The sequence below is a fragment of the Temnothorax americanus genome, unplaced genomic scaffold (assembly GCF_048541705.1).
Source record: "Temnothorax americanus isolate GAGA-0224 unplaced genomic scaffold, ASM4854170v1 Scaffold147, whole genome shotgun sequence".
In the NCBI taxonomy this organism is placed as follows: domain Eukaryota; kingdom Metazoa; phylum Arthropoda; class Insecta; order Hymenoptera; family Formicidae; genus Temnothorax; species Temnothorax americanus.
In genome coordinates this window covers 146,508-161,274 of record NW_027509283.1, presented here as the reverse complement: position 1 = coordinate 161,274, position 14,767 = coordinate 146,508, and the positions used below count along the sequence as shown (strand labels likewise).

Sequence of the window (14,767 nt, the reverse complement as noted above, 5' to 3'; positions counted from 1 at the left end):
GATTATAATCGTTGCCACGATTATGATCATTGCCATAGTATAGTCGATTAAAGTCTTAATAATTTAAGGATTAACTCGCGAAAATGTTGCATCGCGAAATATCAAGAACTTAGCCAGCCAAATCAAAATTTTTACTCTATATACGACGTATCGTTACATACAAGGACCAATTTCCTCGGTGCAATGGTAAATAGCAGGACCGCCCAGTTTAAATATTTTCTAAATATTTTCTAATTAATTTTATCTGCACGTACGGTTACTTGCAATATTTTATTTGGTGCATTATTTAAGGATTAACTCGCGAAAATATTGCACCGCAAAATACCAAAAACTAACAGCCAAATCAAAATTGTACTCTACGACGTATCGTTACATGTGAGGACTGATTTCCTCGGTGCAATGGTAAATAGCAGGACCGCCCAGTTTAAATATTTCCCATTAATTTCATCTGTACGTACGGTTACTTACTTGCAATATTTTACTCGGTGCATTATTTAAGGTTTAACTCGCGACAATGTTGCACTGCAAAATACCAAAAACTTACAGCCAAATCAAAATGTACACTCTACGACGTATGTAACGATACGTCCTAGAATAAGTTTTGATTTGGCTGTAATCTGTCGGTATTTTGTGGGCCAACATCGTGTGTTAATCCTTAAATAATGCACCGAGTAGAATATTGCAAGTTCTCAAATAATAACCGAACGTATAGATGAAATTAATTAAAAAATAGTTAAACTGGGCGGTCCTGCTATTTATCATTGCACCGATAAATACGCTCCTCGCATGTAACGATACGTCGTGTAACGATACGAGTATAACTTTTGATTTGGCTGTAATCTCTTGGTATCTCGCAGTCCATCATTTTCGCTTTTTAATCCCTAAATTATGTGTTGTATAAAATATTGCTTATGCGAAGTATACGTAAAATTTGTCGAAGAATAATTTAATTGGTCGGTCCTGCTATTATCCATTATATCGTGGAAATTGGTCCTTGCATGTGACGATACGTCTAGTAAAAGTTTCTTTTCAGTTATAATTTTTACTTATGTTTTCATTATTTTCGTGAGTTTTTTCTTAAATAATGCACTAAATATAATATTTGAAAATTTCAAGTAACCGAACATGAAATTATTCGAAAAGTATAACTGGTCTGAGTCCTGCTATTTGCTATTATATCAATGAAATCAGTGAAGAAAACTTTTTTCTGCAATGTATCATCGTAGAAGATTGTATGGAAATCAATTTCTTTACTGTAACAACAAAAAGTAGGACCTCGTAACATTTTAATTGTTTAGTTTATTTATTGATGTTAATTATTTAAATTCTAATTTTAATTAAATTGATTAATTTAAATTTATAATTACAACTTTATGAAGCAACACAGTAACAATGATTTAATTATTTTTAACATAATTTTTAGTAAAAGATAGCGTTTTAGAAAGCACACTGTACATTTAGTAGCTTGATGTATATTTCTTTTTAAATAGTAAAATATTGGTAGATGTTCTTTATTATGAATAAATAATTCATTATGTGCTAAATATACATAAATAAGTATATAAACAGCTTGATTGGACTCTCTAAACATTATGGATTTTATATATAAAAAAGAATACGCTCGAAGAATGATGTTACAACTTAATTCAGTAAAATTGTTCAGATAAAAAGGTCCCAGTATTTTACATTGCATGTATCTAATTACCGGTACCGGTCCTTATAATTCACAATGGTTAGGAAAGAAACACGGTCCTACTTTGTTACGTTTCATATCTTTGTATAAACTAGTACCGGGCCTGATAAGTTACCCTTCATATAGAAAATTACTGGGTCGGACCCAGCATGTGCCAAAAGTCCTGGTATGTGTTATTGCACCTCCGAAATGGTCCCGACATTATACAAACCATAAAGATATATATATATATATATATATACATATGATTTTTATAAAGAAATTGGAAATTAAATAAATGTTAAACAAATTATATGTATAATCGAAAATCTTTTCAATGCGTAAAGATTTCCTGGTTTCGAATACTGGAACGGTGCGAAATAAAAAGTCGTATTTTTGAGCCAAGGGAAATGATCCTTTATTGGCTCATGGGGAAAAGCCTGTTACGGCATAAAAACCCCTGAGAACGTGTACAATAACAATCAGGACACAGATTGATAACAAGACGAATACGTGTAATTATGGTGACACTCGGTGTCGTTAACGGGGCCCCGTATATTGAGACTCGGCTCAATAGCGCGTTAGGAAAAGAGACTCGGCTCTCTCGCGTGCTCGAGACTCGGCTCGATCGCGTGTACGAGGCACAGCTCGATCGTGTATTTGAGACTCGGCTCAATAGCGCGTTAGGAAAAGAGACTCGGCTCTCTCGCGTGCTCGAGACTCGGCTCGATCGCGTGTACGAGGCACAGCTCGATCGTGTATTCGAGGCTCGGCTCGATAATGTAATACCACGTCACTATATCACTATCACTTCGTCATTATAACGATAATATTATAATATACACAATACATTTGTAAGACCGAACATCTCCGCGTCGTTTCCAAGACTAATTAAACTTCGCCTTTTTTTTGACAAATACATCGCGCACGGCAATCTTGAAGCCGCTCGAAAAATGCCACTTCTTCTCCCTTCTCTTTTCTTGACGGTAACGCTGAATGCTGAAGTATGCGAAATTACGCGCGAATACAATATGTTGCGATCAATAAATTTACACATATTAATCCTTTCTTAAAAATAAAATGCAATAAATAAGTCCGCCTTTGATCCACGGAACATTATATTATAAAATAATTGTATTATAAAATAAAATTGTGTTTTTGTTTTTAAAATAAACATTTTGTTTAACTTGGTATTAAACTTACAAAAAAATATAGGTATAAAATATATGTATATTATAATTATAAACAATTAATGTTTTCAAAAAACAAGTTTTTATTATTTTTTTAGTTATATATTCTTTTTGTAAAAATGCATCTTTCTTAATAATATCTTCGGACTTGAAGTGCAACTCACAAATTCTACTACTTTTTTTTATTTGTACATTTTTTGTACATATAATATTGTACCATGAGATAAACATATCATTCTATTAAAAAAATTAAATTTTTGTTTTGAAATAAAATAAATAACATAAAAGGCATGTTTGTTTATTACTGACAGTTCATTGCCAGTACTGTAAATCTATAGTTTATGTCATGCACATTATAGATTTTCAGTACTGACAGTGTACTGTCAGTAATAAACGAATATGCTTAAAGTAAATATACTTTTAAGCTTACAGCACACAATGCTATTTTGTGTGCTTTATTACTTGCCGGCTCCTGTGCTAGCGAATCAATAGACAGAGTTGATAATCATTTTGTCTTCCAATTCGCTAGCACAAGAGCTTGCAAGCAATTTAGCAGGCAAAAAAGCATCGTGTGTGCTATATAGGCTTCACTGTGTTTTATTCTAACTGTAAAAAAAACTTGAAACAAAGTACTTTTTTGAATATAAATACTTACTGTACGAGGTGTAAACAAACTTTTCTTTTCGTCTCCTTTTCTGCCTCCTCTGCTGCTGCATCCTTTAACGCAACAGGCCATTTTTTTTCAGAATTTACTTTATCTATAATGTAATCAAAATTAAGAGCATTAAACTTGAGACATCTAAAGTAAAACATCTATTATGAGTAAAAAGTTGAAAATATTAATACAGAAAAAATATACTATTTATATTAATGTGTGTTTGGACTTAGAAAATATACAAAATCTAATTATTAATAACAAAAAAAAAATATTGCTCAAAATTAAATATTAATAAAACTTAATTTAATTTACATGAAAATAATTTTAGGTTATAAAAGCTTCTTCTTCCTTACCTCTTAACGAAGCTGGCACTTGATTTCTGTCACACAAGATGACACAATACGGCCTGATACGGCCACAATTTTTAAGTCCTTTTGGGACGAATTGACCAAATGCGATTGCATCAGAAACCTTTACAAATCAACAGATTCACACATTGCACATTGCACATTGCACATATAAAACCTGTTCGTTTTCGTTACACTTTTGAACTAGTGCAAGCAAGTGCAAGTGCAATAAGTTAGAATGAAACAAATATACTTTTCTCTCGTTCTAACTTATTGGTGGAAAGATGGCGACGAAATGTTGCAAGTTATTCCGTTCAGCGAACCTCCCCTCTACATGGAACATTTTTCGTGACCATCTTTTGCTTCTCGACACTATCTAGTCATGTCTCCTTATACTACTTCAAGATTGTTCTTATGCTACGTCTTTTGCTTATGCTTCCTATCTCTGCCTTTTATTTTTCGATAAGGGTTTCAAACGGTTAGCGTGGACGCGTAACGTTCTTTGTTTTATCGTATATATATATATTCTTTCATCGGATTGCGTTTTTGTTTGAAAGTCAGTTTTGCTGACGTCTGTCCGTGTCGGATTCTTTCGTTCGTTCTTTCGAGCAATTCTTTTGAGTTTGTTGCTACTTTCGAGCAATGTTGGGTGCATTTTATTTGCTGCTTTTTACTATGCGGTGCTTTTGGTGTACGCAACATTTTACACCCTCCTTCTGCGATGCTTGTCAGCGCGAGTATTGGAGAAGGGCTTTTCGGGCGGCGGCTGCTGCGGATCGCGAGGCGAGGGAGAGCGAGAGGGACGAGGCGCGTCCATCGCCCCCTCCTTCTTATGATGAGGTGGCCCGCCCTGTCACTGTGGTGCTCTTCCCCCCGTTGCGGGTGACGCTACACTCCGCAACAGGACAGAGGGACGCGGGCCAGGTTCGTCTTCGCCGGGAGTAAATCCTACTACTATATGACTGCTCTATATATTTTTTTTCTATTGCTTAGTTTTCTGTTGTGCGTGAGCCTTATTCCTCGATGAACGCTTTTAGCCTATTTGCATGTACGCGTATCGTCTTGCGTTTTACTTTAATGGTGTAGTTTACGTCGCTGTGTTTTTCCACGATCACGTACGGTCCTACCCATTGCGAATCGAGTTTTTTAGATCGTCCCCTTCGTACTGTTTCGTCGTGTAACAGTACCTTGTCTCCTATTTTGAATGTTTCCTTATTGCATTTTTGTCGAATTGTTGCTTTGCTTTTTCTTTCTCTTCTTTGGTATGCTTTCTCGCGACTTGATTCGTGGCGCTTATTCGTTCTCGTAATTCTTTCGCGTAATCTTCGTACGAATATGTTAGTTTTGGGGGCCTTGTTAGGGCTGTCGGTAGGTTCGCTTGGTGTCCGTAGACAAGTTCGAACGGTGTGAGTCCTGATGTCGTCGTATGAGGCGTCGTATTATACGTGAACATTGCGTAGGGTATCCACTCATCCTAGTCGGTTTGGTCCTTATTTATGTAATATCTTAGGTACTCTGCCAGAGTACGATGCGATCTTTCCAGCGCTCCATTATTTTCGGGATGATATGCTGTTGTCTGTACTTTTTCGATTTTCAGTAGCTTGCACATGTTCTTAAATATCTCGCTTGTGAAATTTGTTTCTTGGTCCGTGAAAATTTTCTCCGGTATTCCGTGTTCTAGGACTACTTTTGTTACAAAGGCTTTTGCTACTGTATTTGCCTCCTGATTTTCTACGGGTACTGCCTTGCTGAACTTCGTTAGATTGTCTTGGAACGTGAGGAGGTATTTATTTCCGCTATTCGTGACTGTTAGTGGGCCTACTATGTCGAGCGCGCATTTTTCGATCGCTCGGGCGTATCTGTAATAGTCATTGTCATTTTCGTCTTCCTACTCAATTTGTTCTTCTGGCAATACTCGCATTTATTTATGTAATCTTCTACATACGCCGTAATTCCACGCCAGCTGTGCTGTAATCGGATACGGTTTAGTGTCTGCGTGACTCCTTGGTGCCCCCCCGTAGGCGAGTCATGATACTCGTAGAGTATTTTCCGCTTTTCCTCCTCCGAGTACTCTCTCGGGGGGTCGTCGTCCTGTTGCGTTACATTTATCGCTGATGTTTCGGCTATCGGATTTCGGCTCAATGCATCGGCATTCACGTTGTTTTTTCCTGCTTTATGTACAATTTCGTAATCGTATTCCTCTAGTTTTAGCCTCCATCTTATTAGTTTGTAGCCGGGGTCGTTTACATTAAATAGCCAGATCAATGGTTTGTGATCGGTTATGATTTTAAATCTAACGCCATATAAATAGGGACGGAAATGTTTTACCGCCCAGACAATTGCTAATAGCTCTTTTTCTGTGGTATTATAATTTTGCTCTGCCTTGCATAATACTCGGCTGGCGTACGCTATCGGTCGGTCTTGGCCTACTGTTCCTTGTGAGAGCACGGCTCCGATGGCGTAATCTGACGCGTCGGTAGTCACCAAGAACTCTTTGCTAAAGTCAGGGTAGTTCAATACCGGAGCTGTCGTTAATTTCTCTTTAAGTAGATCAAACGCGTTCTGTTGTTTGATTGACCAATTGAATTTTTCTCCTTTCTTTGTGAACTTTGTTAGAAGCTTGGCTATCTTTGAGAAATTTTCGATAAATTTTCTGTAGTATCCGGCTAACCCGATAAAAGATTGTATATCTTTCACTTTTCTCGGGGTCGGAAATTCTTTTACTGCTTGTAATTTAGACGGGTCTGCACCTCAATGCGGTTTTTCATATGATCTGATTAATTAAGAGATGCGGGAGTCTTATTCGGAAATACGAGATGTGTATGGTAAATCTCACATAAGAAACGATAGACTCTATTGTGAAACTTTGATTCAAATACATAAGTATTAGGATTCGACTAAAGTTTGAAAAAAATGCCATACTTCATATTTTTAGATGAGAAAAGAAAAGCACCTCAAAGCGGTTTTTCATATGATCTGATTAATTAAGAGGGGAGTCTTATTCGGAAATACGAGATGTGTATGGTAAATCTCACATAAGAAACGATAGACTCTATCGTGAAACTTTGATTCAAATACATAAGTATCAAGATTCGACTAAAGTCTGCAAAAATATTCTAAACTTCATATTTTTCGGATAGAAAACGAAAGCACCTCAATGCGGTTTTTTCATATAATCTGATTAATTAAGAGATGCGGGAGTCTTATTCGGAAATACGAGATGTGTATGGTAAATCTCACATAAGAAACGATAGACTCTATCGTGAAACTTTGATTCAAATACATAAGTATCAGGATTCGACTGAAGTCTGCAAAAAAATTCTAAACTTCATATTTTTCTGATAGAAAACGAAAGCACCTGAATGCGATCTTTTTCATATAATCCGATTAATCTAGAGATGCGGGAGTCCTATTCGAAAATACGAGATGTGTATGGTAAATCTCACATAAGAAACGATAGACTCTATCGTGAAACTTTGATTCAAATACATAAGTATCAGGATTTGACTAAAGTCTGCAAAAAATTCTATATTTCATATTTTTTGGATAGAAAACGAAAGCACCTGAATGCGTTCTTTTTCATATAATCCGATTAATCCAGAGATGCGGGAGTCCTATTCGGAAATACGAGATGTGTATGGCAAATCTCACATAAGAAACGATAGACTCTATTGTGAAATTTTGATTCAAATACATAAGTATCAGGATTCGACTGAAATCTGCAAAAATATTCTAAACTTCATATTTTTCGGATAGAAAACGAAAGCACTTCAATACGTTCTTTTTCATATGAGCCGATTAATTAAGAGAAGCGAGATTCCTATCCGAAAGTACGCCATGTACATGATGAAACTCACATTAGAAACGATAGACTTTAATATTTGACATAACTATGATAGAATTTTATAAATAATCTTTGGGTAATTCTGTTTAAAATTAATCTTTGTATTTTTCACATGAAAAATGATAGCTCATCTATACATAATACTGCAAGCTATCCGATTATTATACAAGTATGTGATTCATATTTGGACACATAAAATGAGAATTATATTACATGTCTCGTTCTCGATGATAATATTGTAGTCATGCTTGTCATGCCTAACTTCACAACGTTTAACGCTAGTAACTTTTGAACAAGTGGCGCCCTCCTGCCATCTAGTTCCTGTTACTTAGCCCTCTAGGTTCATATTGTTTCGTTGTGCCGAAGCATCGAGACGTTTTTTCGCATAGCTTTAAAAAATAAAGTGTATTTTAATAATTGTATCGAGTAGAATTGATAATGTCAGGACACAGGAAGAAAAAGAGGTCGAGGTCGCGATCGAGAGAGGATCATCGTTCTAAACGTAGAAGTGATGAAAAATTCGACCAATTGCAGAAACGAATGGATAACCTAACAAAGGTTGTAGAGACGCTGGTGAATGTTCAAAAAGAGCAGGTCTCACCAATTCCGTCTACAAAAGAAAGACCATTTGATGACAAAATGATTGGTAAGATAAATCACTAACATAATTGTCCTTGATCAGTGAAAAATTCTCATCTTTCCACACGAAAGTTGAGAGGTAATGCCCACACGGCCTTACCATTGTCCATACGACTTAGATAGAGTATCATTGTGATTGAGTTCAATAAGAACGTGAATATCACAAACTGCACAATAAGTGCCACTCTCTATTCCAATACTGAAAAGTAATGCCCACACGGCGTTGTTAGAGTCCATACGACTTCAATAGGTTATTGTGATTGATTTCAACAAGAATATGAATATCACAAACGACATAATAAATGCCATTCTCTAATTTTTCCACTTTATATTTCATCAGATAACGAGGAAAATAAGGAGAATAATCCAGATCCAGAAAAAATCCCGGATACCGGAAATAAAGACGAAGAATTACCAAAAGATACCCCTGATCAAAAAACAGCGAAAGACAGTGTCCTAAAGGTATTGGGAATGGATCCTAATGACTGTAAATTTAAAGAGGTTAAATACCATCCAGAACTGAGCAATACTTGGCTGAAATGGAAAAATGAAGGCCTTCCAGAAAAGAATAAAAAAGAGATTCTGGAATCATACAACAGAAAAGGCGATTTCTACACCGAAACTCCTAAGTTGAATTTAGAAATAGTACCACTGCTTTCGGACATTGCCAAAAAGAGAGACCAACATTTTGTGGACACACAAAATTGTGTTGGTACAGCCATAGCTGCTCTGGGTGCTGCAGTCTCCATGTTAATAGACCCTCCAGAAGAAGGTTTGGATGAGGATGTATTTACGGATTATATAAGCCATTCAGGTCAGATTCTGACTGACGTCTTCTATCAACAGTCAATAGCAAGGAAATCTTTCATCACTCCACAGTTAAATAAGGGTATTAAACCAATAGTAGATACAATGATTTCTAAGGAATGGCTATATGGAGATGATCTCAAGGAAAAAGTTAAAGATGTGAAAGAAATTGAGAAGACCTGTGCAAACATCAAGGACAAGGCTCCACAAAGGCATAATATTAAATTTCGAGAACAGGGAAACTCGAAATACCCACCTGCGGCCTACCGTCGGGTGGGTCAACAGCAGAGACATCGACAGATGAAATTCAAGCCAAGATCGTACAAAACTCCTCAGAGCTCATCCAAGACAACATCTCAGACGACGAACCAGTCATCGTCGAAGAAATAGCCCGGGTACATAAACCATCAGGTCGTCTCCGCCACTTTGTGGAGAGATGGAAAAATATTACTTCAGACAAGTATATTTTAAGTTGTTTAAATGGATATAGAATTCCATTTACGGAAACACCGATTCAAAAAACTCCCTCTAAGGAAAGAATCTTTTCCATGGAAGAAACTGAAAAAATACAACTAGAAATTAATGAACTCTTTAGAAAAGGTGTTATCGAGGAATGTAGTGAATGTGAAGGACAGTTTATCTCTTCCTACTTCCTTGTTCCAAAACCTGATGGTACAAATCGTTTTATTTTGAATCTTAAAAAATTAAATAAGTTTATTAACCCTCCACATTTTAAATTAGAGGACATTCGATCCGCACTAAGTTTAGTATCGCGAGGGGATTTTCTGGGCTCCTTAGATCTTAAAGATGCTTATTTTCTGATTCCAATCTATGAAGGTCACAGAAAATTTCTAAGATTTGAGTTCAAAGGAAAAATTTTCCAATTTTTATGCCTACCTTTTGGTTTATGCACTAGCCCATACATTTTCACGAAGATAATGAAACCTGTTGTTAATAAACTGAGACTACAGGGAATAGTATTAGTGCTATACTTAGATGATTTTTTATTTATCCACAAGTTAAAGGTCGTATGTGAAGGAAATATAACAAAAACAGTAAAATTTTTGGAACATTTAGGTTTTATTATAAACTACCGAAAGAGTTCTCTAATTGCTAACCAAATATGTAAATATTTAGGTTTTATTATTAACACAGTTAATTTTTCCTTAGATTTGACAGAGAAAAAGAAAGATCAAATAGTAGGGCTCGTGAATGAGTTTAAAATCGGGAAAACATACAAAATCAGAAGATTTGCTGAATTCCTAGGTGTTTTGACATCAGCCTGCCCAGCAGTTGCTTATGGATTTATCCATTGCAAACGATTAGAAAGACAGAAGTTTCTAGCACTGAAATTTAACGGTGGAAATTATGAGGGTAACATTTTTATAATTGAATCTATGTTAGAAGATCTTAACTGGTGGAAACTAAATGCTGTCATTGGATCAAATCCTATCAGAACTCAAGTTTTTGCTATGGAAATCTTTTCTGATTCTTCCTTATCAGGTTGGGGCTGTTATTGCAATGGTTCGAGAGCCTTTGGGTTTTGGAACAAACAAGAAAGGAAAAATCATATTATATACCTTGAGCTACTGGCTGCTTTTTTCGCGGTAAAATGTTTTGCATCAGAGTTATCACAATGTGAGGTGTTACTTAGACTAGATAACAATACTGCGATCGCATATATTAATAGAGCTGGTGGTGTACAATTTCCACATCTGAGTGAACTTTCGAGAAAAATTTGGGAATGGTGCGAAGAAAGGGAAATATGGTTAAAAGCATCATATATTCATCAGCTGAAAATATAGAGGCCGACAGAGCATCGCGTAACGTTAATGCGGATTCTGAGTGGGAACTTTCTCAGACTATTTTTAAACAAATTGAGAAACATTTTGGTCCCTTTTCAGTAGATTTATTCGCATCTAGATTAAATACAAAATGTAGGAAATTCTATTCTAGATTTCCAGATCCAGAGGCAAGAGCTGTTGATGCTTTCACTATATCGTGGAAAAACGAAAATTTCTATGCCTTTCCTCCCTTCGCACTCATTCTGCGAACATTAAGAAAAATAATTAATGATAAAGCTATAGGTATTATCGTAGTACCATTATGGCCTACTCAACTGTGGTATCCGCTTTTTACATCACTCCTCATCGAACCCACCATCACATTCAAACCTAATAGTACTCTATTAACATCTCCCTACAGGAACAGGAGCCATCCACTAGCGTCCCACCTTTCATTTGTGGCAGGCAGGTTATTAGGTCAGCATATTTGAAAAGAGGATTAACAGAAGAAGCTGTGGAGGTGATGGTTAACTCCATTGCAAAAGCGACGTTGAGACAATATGAATGTAGTCTAAAACGCTGGTGGGAGTTCACTCATTTGAAGAAAGTAGATATGTTTAATCCAAATACGACATATATTATTAGTTTTTTGAATAATCTTTTTAAAAAAGGCGCAAGTTATAATACATTAAATACTGCTCGTTCCGCAATTTCCTTAATTTCAGTATATAATATTAATAAGGATAATTTGATTTCTCGTTTTTTAAAAGGAGTATTTAAGCAAAGACCAACTAAACCAAAATACTCCACAACATGGGATGTTACTCCAGTACTTAATTACCTTGAAAAGTTACATCCACTTAAACAACTGAAATTAAAGGATGCTGTGGAAAAAGTAGCAACTTTGTTAGCTCTAACAACGGCCCAGAGGTTACAAACCTTAGCGTTAATAAATATCGATAATATAGTAAGGTCTGACACGGGAATAAATATTAAGATTACGGAACTAATTAAAACATCAAAGCCTGGAGCTTTTCAACCAGAATTAATATTACCGTTTTTTAAAGAGAAGCCAGGTCTATGTGTAGCATCTGCGGTCTTAGATTATATAGATTACACCAAAGAATTGAGAGATAACGATACCAAAAATTTGTTTATTGCAACAATGAATCCTTTTGACGCAGTATCGTCACAAACTATTGGTCATTGGGTCAAAGCATTATTAGGTAAAGCTGGTATTGATATCAACCAGTTTACAGTGTATAGCACACGACACGCAGCGGTATCTATGGCTCATAAACGAGGAATAGATATCGCCACTATAAGACGAAGTGCTGGATGGGCGCCGGGTTCTCAAACCTTTTTTAAGTTCTATAACAAACCCATTCAGGCCCTCAATGACCAATTTGCGCGTGCAATCTTAGAATAAAAATAAAATAAATTAGAAATAAAAAAGAGAATTATCACTCAATCTCTAAAAACCTACAATATTATCATCGAGAACGAGACATGTAATATAATTGTACGATCAAACGAGAACGCCGAAGGCGGGCGAAGTTTGATCGAGATTATATGAAATGTCTCGTTCGAAGATGATAATCTCCCTCCCTTTTCTGACCCAATGAAAAGCACATAAAGAACAATTGATGAATACATAAAACTGAAAATATACCCATTATCATCTTCAAAAATACCGCGTGATAATTCTATGCACATTACACAAAACAATATGAACCTATATAGAGGGCTAAGTAACAGGAACTAGATGGCAGGAGGGCGCCACTTGTTCAAAAGTTACTAGCGTTAAACGTTGTGAAGTTAGGCATGACAAGCATGACTACAATATTATCATCTTCGAACGAGACATTTCATATAATCTCGATCAAACTTCGGCGGGCTCGTTTGATCGTACAATTATGTAAGTCACACAAGAAACGATAAACTCTGTCTTGAATTTCCGATTTAATGTCATAAGTATTAATGTTAAACAGAACTACGATAGAACATTATAAATAATCTTTTGTTAATGTCTTATAAAACAAAATGTCGTTTTTTTCAGATAGATAAGGTTAGCTCCCGATAGCACTATGAAACATTTAAAATCATAAGTGTTGGAAGTTATTATATAAAACTATTGATTCTCTGTCGTTTTATTTACATTAGGAAAATTTTTATAAGATTACATTTGTTATTATAAATATTCTTTCGTTATGAAAACACCCTTCACATAAGCCATATAGATTATCATACAATTTTTCGATAATCTTTATAATTTTTATTCGTTGTCTATCTGACTTTTTAAGCAGGGAATTGACTTGTCGATTCCTTCAACCGACATTGGGTCGCAGATGTCATAATGAATGAGCTCGGCAAGTTTTTTTGCTCGTTTAGTCGACTCCTTGAATGGCTTTCGCGACATCTTGCTCAACACGCAACCTTCGCACACTGAGTTGCTTCCACTCTTTGAATTCGAGTAACTTTTATACCGGTGACAGCGTCACTTCGAATCAATTTATTTATCATTCGGTAATTAGTGTGCCCGAAACGCTCGTGCCATACGATGGCCGGAACCGTTTTTGAGCTTGCGATGTTGGCTTCTGCACTCCAGAGCGCTCGCATTCTCATTCGATAAATGCTACTTCCCTGTCGATGACCCGTCGCGAGAACCCGATGTCCTTTCTTGAGCGTTATTTCAAATTTGCCGAATGTCGCGACCGCCCCGCGATCCGTCGACGAGCCGATACCGAACAAGTTCTTCCCTAGGTCAGGGACGTACAACACGTTAGCGAGTGTGTGTGTCATCGTCTCGTTACCGACATCGAAATCAGCGACGATCACTCCGCGTCCGCGCGCGTACACTTTGTACCACTTAGTTACCGACCGTGATTGGTACTGAGTCATCCGACTTGAGCGTTGGACACTCGGCCTTACGACGGCCAGTCTTGCCGCAATTGAAGCATTCACTACTAAACGGCTTCTTCTCGTTCTTCGATTTTGGTTTCTTCGATTTTTGCTTTCCGTCGCTCTTCTTTGCTGTTGTCTTTGCTTGCTGACTTTCGGTCTTTTTATAATACAGCGCCGCCGGCGCCGCACTGTCATCGATTGACGATCTTGACATTGAAGCCGACAATGCCTCAAACTTGAGCAAACGCGGGATGAGGTTTGTCATCGTCTGGCTTTCAGTACCCATCGAATCCCATGCCGCTATGACGTGCAAGTACTGCGGCGGCAGACTGTGCAACGTCTTCGTGACTAACGACGCGTCGTTCTGTTTTTCACCGAGATCTTCGAGCTGCCTTGCCATTTCTTCGATTCGCGCCACGTGCTGTCCGATGGTCGAATCTTCCGGCATTCTATAGTCGAAAAATCGCTGTAACGCTAAGTGCTTCGTGGTGGCGTCCTTGAGCTCGAATAGCGCCGACAACCGAGACCACACTTCGTGTGAGGTCTTAAAACTCATGACTTGACAAACAATATTCATTTCGAGGGCGCTGATAATGAAGAGTCGAGCCTTGCGATCTAATTTTGTTTAATCGGCGATCTTCTTCGCGTCTTCCTCGGGACACTTCAACGTTCCGTCCACGATCTGCACCAGATCGTGATACGCTAGATACGTTTCGATCTGACATCGCCACACGGCGAAATCATCACCACCGAACTTCGGTAGCACAGTCTTTTCCATTATTTCGATTTATTCGCGACACGAGTGATCACACTTCGCGAATGTCACACGAAATTAAGACTTGCTCGACACAATCACGTACGAACGGCCTGGGCCCATAACCTGTGGCAGAATTCGTAACGCAAGTGAAATTCGTGGTTAATT

At 37.1% G+C, this 14,767-nt stretch overlaps 1 protein-coding gene and 1 long non-coding RNA gene across 3 annotated transcripts; one reads left to right on the top strand and one right to left on the bottom strand.

Annotated features, from left to right (window-relative positions):
- Positions 1-3,002: 3,002 nt before the first annotated feature.
- LOC143894899 (uncharacterized) lies at positions 3,003-4,023 on the bottom strand. Its single transcript, XR_013256199.1, has 3 exons — positions 3,874-4,023; positions 3,518-3,620; positions 3,003-3,099 (listed from the first exon to the last, which is right to left on the bottom strand). It is a non-coding gene; the product is annotated as an uncharacterized LOC143894899 (long non-coding RNA).
- A 3,959-nt stretch (positions 4,024-7,982) lies between these two features.
- Positions 7,983-12,442, top strand: LOC143894900 (uncharacterized). Of its 2 annotated transcripts, XM_077401577.1 has the most exons (3): positions 7,983-8,357; positions 8,691-9,552; positions 11,363-12,442. In XM_077401577.1, exons 1-2 carry the CDS (start codon positions 8,150-8,152, stop codon positions 9,545-9,547), a joined length of 1,065 nt encoding a protein of 354 aa, XP_077257703.1. In that variant the 5' UTR covers positions 7,983-8,149; the 3' UTR covers positions 9,548-9,552; positions 11,363-12,442. The 2 variants fall into 2 exon arrangements, with proteins under 2 accessions (XP_077257703.1, XP_077257702.1); XM_077401576.1 differs by lacking the exon at positions 11,363-12,442 and having other exon boundaries at positions 8,691-9,812.
- The last annotated feature ends 2,325 nt before the right edge of the window (positions 12,443-14,767 follow it).